A 15,828-nucleotide genomic window follows, 5' to 3' on the forward strand; every position below is an offset into this window, starting at 1 on the left:
CCCCATGCCAAGCTGGCATTACACTGGCCACATGGAAAGCAGAGATATCAGAAAGGTGATCAAGGCAAAGAAGTAGGCTAAGAAAAGAAATTTTTAAGAAATACAGAAGTTAGAAGTTGGGAGCAAAATGTGCTCCCATGCATTATTTACATTTTTGCGTGATAGCTTAAGAAATAAGAAGTTTCCGTCTTCAAATAAAGAAATGGGTCAAGAAAGTAGTAGCTTAAAGACTGCAGGTACAGCCAGAGCTAAGAAGCCTAATTGTAAATACCTTAGCAACCAATTGACCTGCAGTTAACATCTCATTTTATGCAGAGGATTTAATTTTTTTTTTAAGATCCATGTTATTTAAAAATGTATTCTGATACTGGATAATACGTAGCACAAGACAGACAAGGTACAAATACACCCAAAATTACTGTTTGTTTTGCTAGCTTCCTGCTTCAGTGGTACTTAACTTTGCAAGTACAAACATATTAATGATGCATCTAACAGACTCTGATAACAATTACATTTATCAGAGACTTTTTAAAAACAAAAGAAATATGAACACTAATGTGGCATGGCCTATGAATACAGGTCTGGGGGGAATCCAATATTTCACTACATCTGTTAGGTTGATGAAAATCAAAGTGTTCTAATCTGGCTTCATTTAAAAAAATAAATGATTGTCACAATTGAAAAGTGAACAAAAGAACACAGCAAAACAAACTGTACAAAGGCAAAGTAGAATAACAAAATATTTTACTAAAACATAAGATTTACAGAAGATTTTTCAGACAAGCCATACAAAATGGTCACAAGCTTTTTTTTTATCTTGAAGGGAGGGTTTTTACACTTGACAGCAGAATCACAATATTATTAGTGATGGATGTTTAATGTTCCCATTTTTGTTCAAACAGCCAAGCTTGTCCATCTACAGCGTCTAAGTTAGACTTGGCTAGAGGGCATATTCTATAGTATAACTGGTTAGCTGCTTTAACCGATACAATTAGCATCACCATAAAAAAGGGAGGAAGAGCCCACACAATTAGAACAAAAATCCCTGCAGCTAACCCTGACTACTTTCATTCACAGTGCTTACACTTAACTCATGATGGGGAAAACGTATTAAAAGCAGAGATGTGCTACTGCTTTTAAACAATTTCACAAACAATCCCGATGATACTTCTAGCCTCTGCTCATGCGGAACAGGAGTGAATTAGGACAAGACACAGATTTGCTAGTATGCATTTAAATCACCAAAGAACTGATGTCTGGGTTTTATTCTGTAATGTTTTCTAAGACTGTGTCCATTAAATGCAAACAAAAAACAAAAAAAAACAAAAAAAGGAAGAGGTCTTGGCAGAACAGGAAAAAGTGATGCACACTGATTCAGAGCACATTTTAAATATTATTCATGGCATATAGCCTAGTCCATGCTCTGGCTGAAAAGAGAAAAGAAATATGTATTAGACAACAAAGGATCTAACTTCAGAATTCTCTACTCCCTCCCACCTTTCTTGCCCAAAACTCATTAGCATCTTGGCTATTCCTGAGGACTACATACTGTATAATAAAATGAATCAAGTGCCAGATGTTCCATAGTTTTGCACCCTCATCTTCATAGATCTATAGAGGCATTTACAAATTCACAACACAACCAACATATGGTACATTGACTGTGTGACTCTTATGCACATCAGATGCAAAGGCAGTACCCGCTTACAAGAGACAACTTATCAACCAATAGGTTTCTCACTTGATAGTTTCCACACATGAGTGTACACACTCATACAAGAAAACCGGAAAAGTCAACTAGAGGTCAGACTTGGCCATAAGCCCATGGTGACACTCACACTCGTAGACTAGAAAGTAGGCCTCCAAGACTGCACAAGTTACATTGGCCAAGATGTGACCTTTGAAATGCAAATAGCAGCTTTGGAGAGGGAATTTTCCTTGGCACTGTACAGGAAGAGAAACTGTTATACCTCCCCTGTGCCTTCTCCCTTTGCAAAGTCTCCCCATGGCAATTTCTTTACAGAACAAAAACTACCGGTATGTGCACAAATTGCATGCACATCATTAACAATGCATCTCTAAGACATAAAAGGCTGGACGTATTTTATATTTACAGTATTTGAGTTATTGTATGTATGACTTGGAGTGATTCTTACAAAGATTTATTTTTGTAAGACACTTTAGGCTTCTGCATTTGGGACCAAAAGCAGGACAAGAATTTTATACATAACTGAATTTTCTTTCGTCTAGAGTAAGGGCACACTACCTGTTTCTATGGCTTGGGCTTCATTGGTCTTCCACTGCTCAGCTACATCATTTGCTAGTGGATCATCTGGGTTGGGAGCACTTAACAAAGCCTGGATTGATAGCAGAACTGTACGGATCTGCAGAGCTGGAGACCATTTGTCTGAGGAAGCAAGTTAGAGTGTACTAAAGCAACATTTCAAATACAAAACACACACCCCTTAAAAGATAAATGAAATATGAAATAATCTTTCAACTATTTTAATAATCTGAAAAATGCATGGAAGAGAAAGACATGTCATGCTTATCATGGCTCCAAAATACTTACCTTTCAAAATATCTAAACATATTCTTCCCAATTTGTCTACGTTAGGATGATATATTTTGGTCATGAAACGTACTTTCGGAGCTGCCATTGGATATTCTTCTGGAAGGAATAGTTCAAGTTTAAATGTCCCACCCTCAAAGGGAGAATCCTGTGGGCCTGCAATGACCACATGAAAATAACGTGCGTTGCTTTCATCTGGCTCTGCTTTTATTCCAGGAACAGGTTCTGCCAGCAAGCGCTGGGTTTCCTGAAAAAGAGAGAAAACCAAAGTGGAACACACACACATACTATTCCTCTAAGAGGGCAGCTATCCATGGACAAAGGAAGTATACAAGTTGTTGGCCTCCCAGTACATTTTACCAAACCCTCAGAATATTAACTTCCCATCTGGTGAATCTAACTTTTCAGACATCAATAAACCAAGAAGTCTGAAGAAGCAGGCACACTGTATTAACCCAGCACCAAGAACTGCAAAGGAGAAGAGGAAGAGTTTGGATTTGATATCCCACTTTATCACTACCCGAAAGAGTCTCAAAGCGGCTAACATTCTCCTTTCCCTTCCTTCCCCACAACAAACACTCTGTAAGCTGAGTGGTGCTGAGAGACTTCAGAGAAGTGTGACTAGCCCAAGGTCACTGAGCAGCTGCATGTGGAGGAGCGGAGACACGAACCCGGTTCACCAGAGTACGGGTCTAGTGCTCTTAACCACTACACCACACTGGCTACAACACATTTCCCCTTCCTATATTCCATTATGTAATTATTATTATTATTATTATTATTATTATTATTATTTATTTATACCCCGCCCATCTGGCTGGGTTTCCCCAGTCACTCTGGGTGGCTCCCAACAGAAAAATAAAACACAGCAATCTATTAAACATTAAAAGCCTCCCTGAACAGGGCTGCCTTCAGATGTCTTCTAAAAGTCTGGTAGTTGTTTTCCTCTTTGACATCTGTTGGGAGGGCATTCCACAGGCGCCACCACTGAGAAGGCCCTCTGCCTAGTTCCCTGCAACTTGGCTTCTCGCAACGAGGGAACCGCCAGAAGGTCCTCGGTGCTGGACCTCAGTGTCCGGACAGAATGATGGAGGTGGAGACGCTCCTTCGGGTATACTGGACCGAGGCCATTTAGGGCTTTAAAGGTCAGCACCAACACTTTGAATTGTGCTCGGAAACGTACTGGGAGCCAATGTAGATCTTTCAAGACCGGTGTTATCTGGTCTCGGCGGCCACTCCCAGTCACCTGTCTAGCTGCCGCATTCTGGATTAGTTGTAGTTTCCGAGTCACCTTCAAAGGTAGCCCCGCGTAGAGCGCATTGCAGTAGTCCAAGCGGGAGATAACTAGAGCATGCACCACTCTGGCTAGACAGTCTGCAGGCAGGTAGGGTCTCAGCCTGTGTACCAGATGGAGCTGATAGACAGCTGTCCTGGACACAGAATTGACCTGCGCCTCCATGGACAGCTGTGAGTCCAAAATGACTCCCAGGCTGCGCACCTGGTCCTTCAGGGGCACAGTTACCCCATTCAGAACCAGGGAATCCTCCACACCTGCCCGCCTCCTGTCCCCCACGAACAGTACTTCTGTCTTGTCAGGATTCAACTTCAATCTGTTAGCCACCATCCATCCAACCGCCTGTAAGCAAACAGGTCCAGCTATCACTTAGTAAATTTAGTTTCATATTGCTATATTTAGATAAGGTTGAAGTGCAGTATCATTCTATCGTGTTGTGATATCTCCATCAGCAGGAAAAATTAATAACCAGGAAAGATCACACGGCAGTTCACAACATAAAAATACAAAATGAAAACACAAAATACATATTAAAACAAAAACACAACCAATAACCCCGCTTCCAAATGTTTTGCCTGGCACCGAAAGATATACAAATCATAAAACTGTGGAGTTGGAAAGGACCCCAAGGCAGGGTTCAAAATTAGCAGGGTGCCAGGTGCATTTTACACCTAAAGGTTCTCCATTTTCGAACACCTCAATGAGTGCCATTTTTTGTGACTGACACACAAGGATTACTGAACTTTATGTGTTTTGAAGCCTCGAAGTATATGTTAAGGATAGACAATATGTTAATGAGTAGAGTGCTTTGAAAACTGAAGTATGGACCAATATTTTTATTGTAAACACCAAATTAAACATGTATTAACAATTTCTGCTAAAAATGTGTCACTAATTGCGTATTAGTTCCTGCTTATCAAAATAATAAAAAGTGTTGTCACTCCCAAGTGGCAACTAGACATTCTGTTTTGGCACCCACAGCCCAGGTCTCAGAAGCCATTAGGCTCCTAGCTTTTCTATCCCAGTTTCTAACATTACCCCAAGGGTAATCTAGTCCAATCCCCTGCAATGCAGACAAGCACCCCTGGGGAGGGATTTCCACAAACAGGGAGCCACCGAAGAAAAGACCTGTTCTCCTGTTGCCATCGTCTTGTGGAAGAGGCACAGAAAAAATAGCCTCACATGATGATTGCAGGGTTTGGATCCGTTCATATGGGGAGAGCTGGTCCTGGGCTGTTTAATGCTTTATAGATCAAAACCAACACTTTGAACTGGGCCCGGAAACTAATCAACAGAATTTAGGCTATCCCTGTCCATATAGGAGCACAGCTCCTGAGGCCACCTGAACCTCAAGCAAAGGATCCAGGAGTACCCCCAAGCTACGTACCCACTCCTTCAGAGGGAGTGTAACCAACCCCATCAAGATCAGGCAACATACCATCCATCTGGTCTAGGGAAGAACCCACTAACAGTGCCTCCGTCTTGTCTGGATTGAGCTTCAGTTTGTTGGCTGTCATCCAGTCCATTACTGAGACAAGACAACAGTCCAGCACATCAACTGCTATACCTGCAGTAAGGAGGAGTAGATATGTGTGTCATCAGCACATTGCTGACAACATACTCCAAAACTCCAGATAACCTTGTTCTGCAGCAATTTCATGCCACTACAAATCAGTTCACTACAAGATGCAAATATAGTAATGTTAGTGTTGATAATTATGATTGTGTTTGGCTGCATTACTGAACAAGTAACCTTGGATTGGTATCAAAAATACAGAATATCTTCAGCTATTTGGTGCAGAACTGTGATCTGGAAATCTGCCAAGCACATCACTCCTGCAATGTTTAGACAACGTGGTCTGAATTCCCTTGCTTCCTCCATCTTCTGAATCAAGGGACATGAATGTTTGAAAACTACCCACACAAAAGCAAGGCACATTAACTGTGGAAAACATGTTTCAATTCATATAAACCTTTTTCTGATGTCCTTGAAGTTTAAAATAAAACTTCAGTATTTCAAGCTATGAATTATTTTTCAGACAATGGTTTTGTCTAGAGAAATAAACTTTAGCTGAAAGGGAGAGAAGGGGAAGGGAAGCTCATTCACTGATGGGTGGACACTGTTAGATGTCAGGCATTGACAATTACTTCTATAAAGGATCAGGCTGCATGTCTGAACAGCAGAACAATCTAAATATGTTTACTCAAAATAAGTCTCACTATGTTCTATGGGGCTCATTCCCTAATGAGTTTAAGATTGCAGATTCAGTATAGCAGAAGAGTTCATTGTTTTTAGAATATCCAGATCCTAAAGTTACATCAACAGGATATTTGCTTCCCAGGCTTGTCTCAAAGAGTCCTCAAACAGTTTCAAACACTTCTTGTCTACTCAGAGATAAGTCCTATAGACTTCAATGGAACTTATGCTCAGATACAGTAAGTGTGCATTAGTTTGCACCCTGAGACTAGGAAGTAGAAACTTATTTTTGTTTTGTTACAGTGTTAACAACAAAAGCTACGATATACTTAAATTCTGTGAGTTGCAATAACTTGCAGCTCCATATCTGATACTGAGTCTCAGACTCAAGAGAGCTGCTTTTCCTCATAGAACTTGTGCCAGGCCCAGTACATTTGTGTCTTATATCTGAACAGTGACTCTCACACAGGTCATGAACTGTTTTGGAAAGTCCCCTTGGTTTCATAAGCAGTTTTCCTTGCGGCAAGGAGATTGATATTGACGGAAATAAGTCTATAGTTCCCTTTGACTCATGGAACTAGTGTCATAGTTCTTGTATTTTCCCAGTTATTGCCTGAATAATGCATTTATTTGGTTAAAAATAAATATTCAATTAACTGTCATAAATACTGTATACCAAACTCTCAAACCAGTAAAATTCTTAAAGCAGTCAGGTTTAGTTTAAACAATATATTCCAATCCCAAGAAAAAACCATGGAGAAAATGCTTTTCTTCACGTACCTCCTACCTAAACTCTCACACTATCCATGTCCCTTCTTTTACTGTCTTCATTAGTGAGAGCCTTTACTCTCTCTCCCTTCCAATCAGTGATTTCAATGACTTTTTCCATAAAAGCCTTTCCTGGCTCACTTTAAGCTCTACACTTTCATCATCCCCTTCCTTCTCTCACTGGTTTGTCCTCATGTCCTGTCCTAACAGATTCAGACTGCAAGCCCTCTAGGTGCAGACTGTACAACTTGGTGTTCCACAGCACCAAGCAGTTTGTTGATGGCAACAACCAAAGTTAGAGGTGTAGGTGTAGGAAGAACAAGAATGAAGACACTTTTCAATTTCCTGCCGGAGCATTCTCTCAGCTTTGCTCACTGCCTTTATGACATCTGATGCCTTCTTTCAACACCTCTTTGTAACTTTTAAAGATCTCAGCCAGTAATCAAAAATCATTTAAAGAGATTGAGATTACCAGACACCTGTCATATATGAGTAAAGACAGTTGCAGATCTTATTTCCTGATCATCTGTTCACTTGCTCAGTCATTAACCTATTTTACTTCTCCTAGCCACTTCAATCTGAGTCACAAGCCCCACACCTAAATTGTTTCCTCCCAATTCATATGAGAAAAACTACTGGAGACAGTCTTTCCCTCCCACAACACTGATACTTGTATCTGAGACCTAGTCATATTTATTTTGGCATATCTGATTTACAGAATATGTCTCAACATTTTTAGAGGTAAACAAACAAACCAAACTATCCTTCCAAATTGGCACTTCAAAAGAAAAGAAACTTTTGCTACTTTCATGCTGCATAAATAGGTTTAAATTGCAGCAAGTAGTGAGAGAACAATGTTGGGTAAACTAATGCCAGTTTAGGAGCTATTCAACTTTCTTGCTTGCTGGGCAGGATGACTGTAGATCTGCTTTCCTATTTGCATGGGTCTGTTCTTGAGTTCTGACACAGTCTTCACACTTAAAATTGCAATCCTGCTGCAGGACACACTGGAGTAAATAGGCACAATAACATTTAGGCTAAAAAGACCAGGGAGGCAGCATGTCTGCAGTCATATTTCTAGATATACTCTGCAAAAGCCCCAGAAATGTTGTGATAGGTAGGATATTATTATTGCAACTGAAGTACATCATATCCAAATTTTATATACTGTTATAAAAAAGCTACTTGAAGAACTCAGGAGAGGTATTGGAAGAACAGCAAGGTGTTTCTATGTATGGTTTTAATGCCTTCAAATAAATTATAGAGCAGCAGTCCAGCTTGGATCCATTATCACTGAAATCAAATGTGTTAAAAATACTACTGATACTGAAACCCTACAAGTTCCAGGTCAGTGATCTGTGCCAGTGCTGGCAATTGCTGCAATGCAAACTCACTGTACTCATGCAAAGAAGCCCAAACCTGCTTAGTACACAGTGGAGTGATGCAGCCACGGTCACAAGGCCATTCAATCCCAGAAGATCTGGGATCAAACAAAGAGAGCAGCAGAACTTTACTAGAAACATCTGTGTGTTGTCACTATGAAGGCACCCGCCACTAAACTGACTAGCTACATAAGACTTGTCACTGAAATGCTAGTTTAGTGGTTTTGAACTATATACAAACTAGTATACAGAAGGCGAAAAGAAAAACTATTCTCAAATAGATTAATATGCTACAGTTTAGTACTGACAAGGATAACAAAAGCTTCTGCCTGGTGTGGCCTGGTGTTAGAAACTGGGATAGAAAAGCTAGGAGCCAAATGGCTTCTGGGACCTGAGTTGTGGGCCAAAACAGAATGTCTAGTTGCCATGGGGAAAGGTGTTGGCAACACTTTTTATTTATTATCTTCATAAGCATGAACTAATGCACAATTCACATAAGTGACACATTGTTAATATCACGTTTTTAGCATAAATTGTTAATACATGTTTAATTAAAGGTAAAGGGACCCCTGACAGTTAAGTCCAGTCGCGAACGACTCTGGGGTTGCGGCGCTCATCTCAAGGGAGCCGGCGGTTGTACGCTTCCACAGACAGTTTTTTCGGGTCATGTGGCCAGCATGACTAAGCCACTTTGTCATGTTTAATTAGGTGTTTACAATAAAAATATTGGTACCATACTTCGGTTTTTAAAACATTCTACTCTTTATTGTTAAATTCCTTACCATATTGTCTATTCTTAACATATACGTACTTTGAAGCTTCAAAGCACATATATTTCAGTAATCCTTGAGTATCAGCCAGGCATTAAAAATTGCGCTCAGACTTTTTGAGGTGCTCGCAAATGGAGAACCTTTCAGCGCAATATGCGCCTGGCACCCTGCAAATTTTGAAACCTGTGTACAATTCTATATTTTTCTACTGTGTCCTACATTTCAAACTGATAGTGCACCTTACAAGATCTCAACTTCACACATACCCCAATTAAGCAGGGTCCACAAACTTTGGCTTGGCTTACTAGCCAGCCATTGCTTGTTGCTGCCCTCATGCGTCTGTGCCTCAGAGCAAAAGGAGGGAAAGAGAGAGAGAAAAGAAACAAACCTAAGTTTGTTTAGTTTACAATGTAGTTTCTGCCTTTTGTAATGATTTTGATGATGATGATAAAATACCCAATTCCTCTCTCCTACATTCTCTGCAATACACAGAATGAAAGGCACTTGCTACTAAAATGAGGTGTTTGGGTGAAGGGGCAGAGTTCGTCCAGGATCCATTGGATCCTGAGTGGGTCTCACTGACAACATCAGGCCTGTTGGTTCTGCCCCCCCCCCACTCAATCTTCCGTGGTGGCTACAATGAACAGCAGTGCTGTGTGGCCCTGCTGCTCAGCAAAGCCTGTGAGAGTTGGGATTGTGCCTCAAGTCCTTTTGAGAGAGTGCATTTTAAAAAACTATTTTGACTAGAAAAATTAGTGTATATATTGCATCATTGCTCCATGTTGGATGGGTATTTTGAATTGCAACTACAATTGACTACTTGAGATGGTTAATCAAGGGCTCCATAGATCCCCTTTTGGGGGCTTCCCATGGGGAGCTCTCTTTACATTCAGCTGATAGAAGGGGGAGTTTGAGTGCTAAGAGTGATGCAAGATCCTGAGCGTGGGGATTGAACTGCTCTGCCTATTTGCCACTTTCAAAATTGTTTGGGGATAGCTGGGAAACTATTTGTCTCTTACTAACATTTCAGATTCCTGTAAATTTTCCAGCCTTGTTTTTGTAACAAGACTCACTTAAGTTTTGCATTTATTTTGTGATTACATACATGAGCAACACAAGTATACAATCCATTTAGAAATTAAGAGTTCAGGTTTGATATAAGTTTGGTTTTAGGTTAGAAATCACTTTCTAGGAAATATCAGCTTTCTGTTTCAATTTTTGATAGGCTTGAAATCAATGCCTGGTGAGATCTCCTATCAAGTGGAAAAGCTAAGGTCTTTCATGGTTAGTTGCGCAGTTTCAGTAACTTGTGTAGCTCTTTGTTTCTCCATGTAACAAGGAGTAGAACTGAATCTGAGCTGCATCCCTTTTCACACGTGAGAGTGTATCCCACTGAACTCAGTGTGACTTATGGGTATGTGGAATAAAAATAAGGTAAATACACAATGAATTTACTCATACTATAGTGAACATTTCTCTCAGCATACTGACTGTAGAGCATTACATGTTTTTCCTTCAATAAAACTGAGGTAAATCGATGCCAAGTTTCCCATTAATACCTTAAGAGGCCTGCTGGATCAGACATACAGTCCATCTAGTTCAGCATCCTGTTTCTGACAGTGGCCAACCAGATGCCTCTGCAAAGCTCACAAGCAGAACATGTCGACAAAAGCCCTCTCTCACTGTTGCTCATTCAGCTACTTAATCCTAAACATGTTTAATCCATGTTCCACAGACCTCAGTGGGATCCAACCCCCTGCTTAAGTACAATTTAGGGTTGCAAGTTGGCTGGAGCTTTCAACAATATAAATTTACCAGCAATTATTTGCACAACTAAGAACCGAGCACAATGTCTCAATCATACAAATCTTTTCCACAGCAACACTTATTGGAATCCAAAGCAACTGATTGAAAGCACAGCCTTGTAGAAAACTGACCTTTTCAGAGCACTGTTAAGATCATGTAAACCATAATCTGAAAACTCAGAATTACATATCAAGGGCGCACTGCTGAAAGTGTAGCATTGATAGTAGCAACACACGAAGGGCGTGAGTTCTGGAAGCTCTTTATATTAAATCAGATTCTTCCTGTTTTTAACTTTTAAAGTACATGTGAAATGAAAAATCAATACAATTTCATGACCATTTTTTGTGCTCCATAATATGCCAAACATGATAGCACCCAAAAACTCAAGAGGAATATGTGCATATGTGTTTTATCTGGCAGCATGAAATCAAAACATTCTGGGCCAAATCCAGTGTTTTTCATACCTGTAGAAATGAATGGACCAAACTAACCTAGGTCCGTTCATTTTATTTATTACATTTATACCCCACCTTTCTTCCGAGTGCTCAAATCCAGGTAATGTGCACAGTTCAGCCCTCTCACAATTTCATCCTGACAACTACCTTGAGAGGTAAGCTAGGCAGAGAGACAGCGACTAGCGTATGGCCACCAGTGAGTTGGGGACTAGAACCCCCGTCTCCCAGGTCCAACATTCTAGCTACTATATACCACGTTGGCGCCAATGGGCTTACTCTGATTCAACGGATGCAGCCCTCTCCCTTTAAAAAATAGATTTTTAAAAAAATTGGCACTCCAACAAAACCTAGCTCGCATTTGGGGAGGGGAGAGAGACTTGACTAAGCCCATTCACTTCGGCCGGCGCTCTTGGGAACCACCACCGTCCTGGCCAAACCTCGTGAGAAGGTGAGCCAGCAGTGGAATCTGCTGTTGCCTGAGAGCTGACGCGAGGCTTAGGCAAAGCTGCGCCTTCCCGTCGGCTGCCATGCGAGTGTCGTGCGCCGCTTCCTACCAGCTTGCCTGGGCCACCGCCAGGTCTCGCCCGACAACCGCCTAGTTCGTGCGAGCGAGCGAGACCGCCCCGGCCGCCTCCCTTCGCCCTGCCGCGGCTCAGCAAAGGCAGGGGCGCCGGCTGCGGCGGAGAGGGCGGGGACCAGCGCCGTGACTCGCGCGGCTCAGAACCCAGGCCCGGAAGGTGGCGCGGGGGGGGGGCGCCTTCCATCCGCCCTGCTAGCGGCTCCCATTCATTCCCGGCAGGCAGATGCTCGCAAGGCGCAGATGCTCGCACCGGCTGCTCCCTCCCGCGAATGGCGATGGCTGCTGCTGTTGTCGCCACCAGGCCGGCCTCGCCCCCCGCGCCCTGCAGCGGCGGGGAAAGGAAGGAGGGCGAAGTCGCCGCCTGCCTGCCTGCCCCGCTCACCGGAAGCGCCGCGCTGCCCTCAGCGCTTTCCTCGGGGCTCCGGAGGCCACTGGCCTAGGCGTGAGGCCCGGCGAGGCCTGCGCGCAGCTTGAGGGCAGAGCGGGGCAAGGGGGTGGGGACAGGCCGGAGGAGGAAGGGAAGCGGGTACCTTGATGATCCTGCGGGGCAGCCCGGCCATCTTGTCTTATTGGGATTCAGGCTCCGCTGGGTCTCGGCTCCGCTCGGGGCTTACGCACTACCGGAAGGAGCTCTGCGCTTCACTTCCCGTGACGTCGCCGGCAGCGCCTCCCGAGGCATGCTGGGAAGTGTAGTCCCGGCGCGAGGAGGCGCGGACAGGTTTGTCCTGGCCGCACTTTCCGAATTTACACAGGTGCCTCGTGTCAGGAGCTTCCGTGGACTGCAGAGCGCCCTTCGTCAGAGACACACGAAGCGTTATTAGCCATAGAAGAATGTTGATTTAAACATTGCCGCGCCAAGAACCTGAGTTCCGTGATAGAAATTTTTGCCTGTCTTTACTTATTTTATGTTTTTTTTATCCTGCTTCTGTTACTCATGGAAAATGCGTTGAGCTGAGCAAGACGATGACTATATCGCAGATGGCCTCAGACTTTCAAATCTCTTCCTGGCCTTAAGAACTAGAACTTTGCCTTCTTAAAGTGAAAACTAAGGTTTGCAGGATGCTAAATTTGGCAATATGGAGCAAACGTCACACGCTCTAGCTGCTTCTAGCAGCAGCTAGGAATGTTTTATAAAGAGAAAGAAATAGCCAGATTCCAGAACTCAGATCACCACGTAAAGCTCTCAGGCAGATCACCAAGTAAAGGCAACTAAAATGTAAGTAGGCAAGGACAATGATTAGTAAGGTCCATAGACTTATGATCTCATCTGCATGTCTATGTTCTGATCGGGCCATTATTCATTTGATGCAGACTGCTGCATCCTCCAAAATGAGTAACACAAGATCTTCCCCCATGACCTGATGACTTATGACTGTTATATGCAATTACATGCTTCCACCTTCCACCCAGAACACACTACAAGCTACAGTCCTACACATGCTAAATTGAGAACAAATTGAACTCAGAGGGACTTATTACACATCTTGAAAAAACTATTAATGGGTTCAGGCTATTTGACTTTTATTGGCAGACTGTGGGCTTTTTTGTTTTCAGATTTTCTACTGTCATGGCTTTTTAATTAGGTCATAAGGAGAATCCTGTGGCATACATTTTCAAAATATGTAAGAGGGTTACAGTATTTTATATATCCTCACAACATCAGCTGACTACCACCTATGTAAAGCAACAGAATTATACAGAAATCATAACAATCTTCAATCAATGTATAAACAGGCCTCACAATAAAACTTGTGCATCAGTTAACACACAAAAATGGAAGATACAAATTTTTTGAATCTCTCTGCTAACAGGTAGGAAAACATGGTTACATTTGTTTAGGTAAGATTTTTACTCATAGATCTCAACAACAAAAAATAGCTACAGTTTCTGTAGCAATCTTATTTGTATCGGGGAGAGGGGGAAAGTGCAATGTTCAAAGGATTAACTATATACAGTACAGTATTTGATTAATCAGCTCTTTCTGGAGATCTCAGTATTAGTTACAAAATAATAAGGCATGTCATACTGTTTCAATTCCCTCTGAACCACAGGGATAGAGTAGGATATTGCCATCTCCTATCCAAAAGAGCTGAAAGTGTCACATTGAAACATGCAAGAGTGGAATTTTGAAACATTTGGTTTGTTTACAGAGGTAGGGTAAAAGCCAAATGACAAAGGTAAGCTGGACTTAGTGGCTACTGAAAGCAAATATTGAAAGTCTGCATCGTTGATGCACTGTCTAACACAAGATCTAGCCTTGGCAAAACCATATGGAAAATACTGTGATTGAGAGAAGACCAGAAGGCCAACTTAGCAATTTAGCATCTTCACCCATAAACTTACATACTCATCTAAACAAAACCAACAATACAAAAGAGTGGGTACTGGGTGATGCAGGGCACATATTAGCAGCTGAAAGAACATGCATATACTGTAGTTAGTGTGAGAGACCGCTACAAGTCCTTCATTCAGCTATATCCAAATACAAATTAAAGGAAATAAATAACTCCATGCAGCTAGGGTGCCCAGATGAAAAAGAGGACAGGATTCCTGCACTTTTGTGCAGAAGAGGTGGTTTTAGTAGCTTTAGCTTGCATGACAAGAAGTCACAACTCTTGAAATTCCCGCTTCTGCATAACTTTGAAAGGTGCAAGCATCCTGCTCTCTTTTCTATCTCTTCCTTGGTGGTGTGCCAGAGGAAGAGGAGAGAGAAGTAGTACTGTATGTGAACTGAAGGTTTGTTGCAACTCATTCCTGTCAAGTTAAACAATGGTCTGAATTCAGCCTGTGCAAATTTGTATTCTGGATTTCTTACAGTATTCCAAAAACAGCCCAATTCACCTTATGCATTAACTTGATATCTGAATCAAGTCTATATAAAACCTAAGCCAGGTGACATTCAAAACAATAGTAGTAAATTAGTGATAACACAATTTTGCTACTTTTTTCAGTACCTCTAGGGAAGTGTTTTAGCTCAATGGTAGAGCATCTGTTTTGCATACACAAGATATCAGGTTCAATCCCTAGATAGGGCTGAAACCATGGAGAGCCACTGAATATCAGTGCAGACAATACTGAGCTAGATTACCAGTAGCTAGATCAGGGGTCAGCAACCTTATTCACTGTGCCTCAGTCCATGTGGTGGGCCGGACTATATTTTTTTTGGGGGGGGGGGATGAATTAATTCCTATGCCCCACAAATAACCCAGGGATGCATTTTAAATAAAAGCACACATTCTACTCATGTAAAAACACACTGATTCCTGGACCGTCCATGGGCCAGATTGAGAAGGCGATCGGGCCCACAGGCCTTAGGTTGCCTACCCCTGAGCTAGATGGACCAATGGCTTGACAGGCAGTTTTCTATGTTCCACAGTAGATCAGGACCGATAATTAAGTACAAAAGTTGACTAGACTTCTACTCCTTTAGTAGTTGTGTGAAGGAGAAAATATCAGCAAGTACAGCCTTTTATCAACTTTGCTTGACATGCAACACCTTTAGAAACCCCCCCCCCTTCTACACAATAACAGTACAGTTCTAGTAAAGGCACTGCAATCCTGTCCTCTTTTGTACATGTGTCAAAATGAAACTTCTCTTTGTATATGCTACTGTTTGGAATCCACACAAGCATAATGTTACCTCTCATTTTGCCTTTCGCTACCCTGCTAGTACTATTTTGGCCTAAACTCTGTAGCTTATGAAGGCTTTGCCATGAATTCTGAACTAAAGGTTTCTAATTGCTTTCCCCATTGTTTTTAAGTTTTTCCAAGTTTACGTAATCATAATCTAACTACTTGTAAGTGAGAAGCTGTCACAGAGAGGGAGGGAGGAAGAGAAATTCATTCCTAGAAGCAGATTTCTTTTAGATCTTCAACTGCAGTTAGCCCTGTAACTCAACTCCTTGCCCTTCAGTCACAAGCAGTGAAATTATATGCCAATCCCCTTTCCAAATTATCCTTGCTTCAACTTTGCTTCCTGCAAATACTTTTTAAAGATACCAGAG

The 15,828-nt window shown here is 42.0% G+C and overlaps 1 protein-coding gene across 1 annotated transcript; it reads right to left on the bottom strand.

The window, feature by feature from the left end:
- Window positions 1–727: 727 nt before the first annotated feature.
- Window positions 728–12,475, bottom strand: UBE2N (ubiquitin conjugating enzyme E2 N). Its single transcript, XM_035126629.2, has 4 exons — window positions 12,355–12,475; window positions 2,573–2,819; window positions 2,267–2,407; window positions 728–1,427 (listed from the first exon to the last, which is right to left on the bottom strand). The coding sequence occupies exons 1-4, from the start codon at window positions 12,382–12,384 to the stop codon at window positions 1,387–1,389; spliced, it is 459 nt and encodes a 152-aa protein (XP_034982520.1). The 5' UTR covers window positions 12,385–12,475; the 3' UTR covers window positions 728–1,386.
- Window positions 12,476–15,828: the final 3,353 nt, after the last annotated feature.

Source organism: Zootoca vivipara, chromosome 10, assembly GCF_963506605.1.
Source record: "Zootoca vivipara chromosome 10, rZooViv1.1, whole genome shotgun sequence".
Lineage (NCBI taxonomy): Eukaryota > Metazoa > Chordata > Lepidosauria > Squamata > Lacertidae > Zootoca > Zootoca vivipara.

Coding starts and splice junctions, on each gene's coding strand:
- UBE2N (XM_035126629.2), bottom strand. CDS start 12,384: ATGGCCGGGCTGCCCCGCAGGATCATCAAG. Junction 2,820..12,354: donor TGCCCCGCAGGATCATCAAG/GTACCCGCTTCC, acceptor TCTCTTTTTCAG/GAAACCCAGCGCTTGCTGGC. Junction 1,428..2,266: donor AGCCCAAGCCATAGAAACAG/GTAGTGTGCCCT, acceptor TTCTCTTTTCAG/CCAGAGCATGGACTAGGCTA.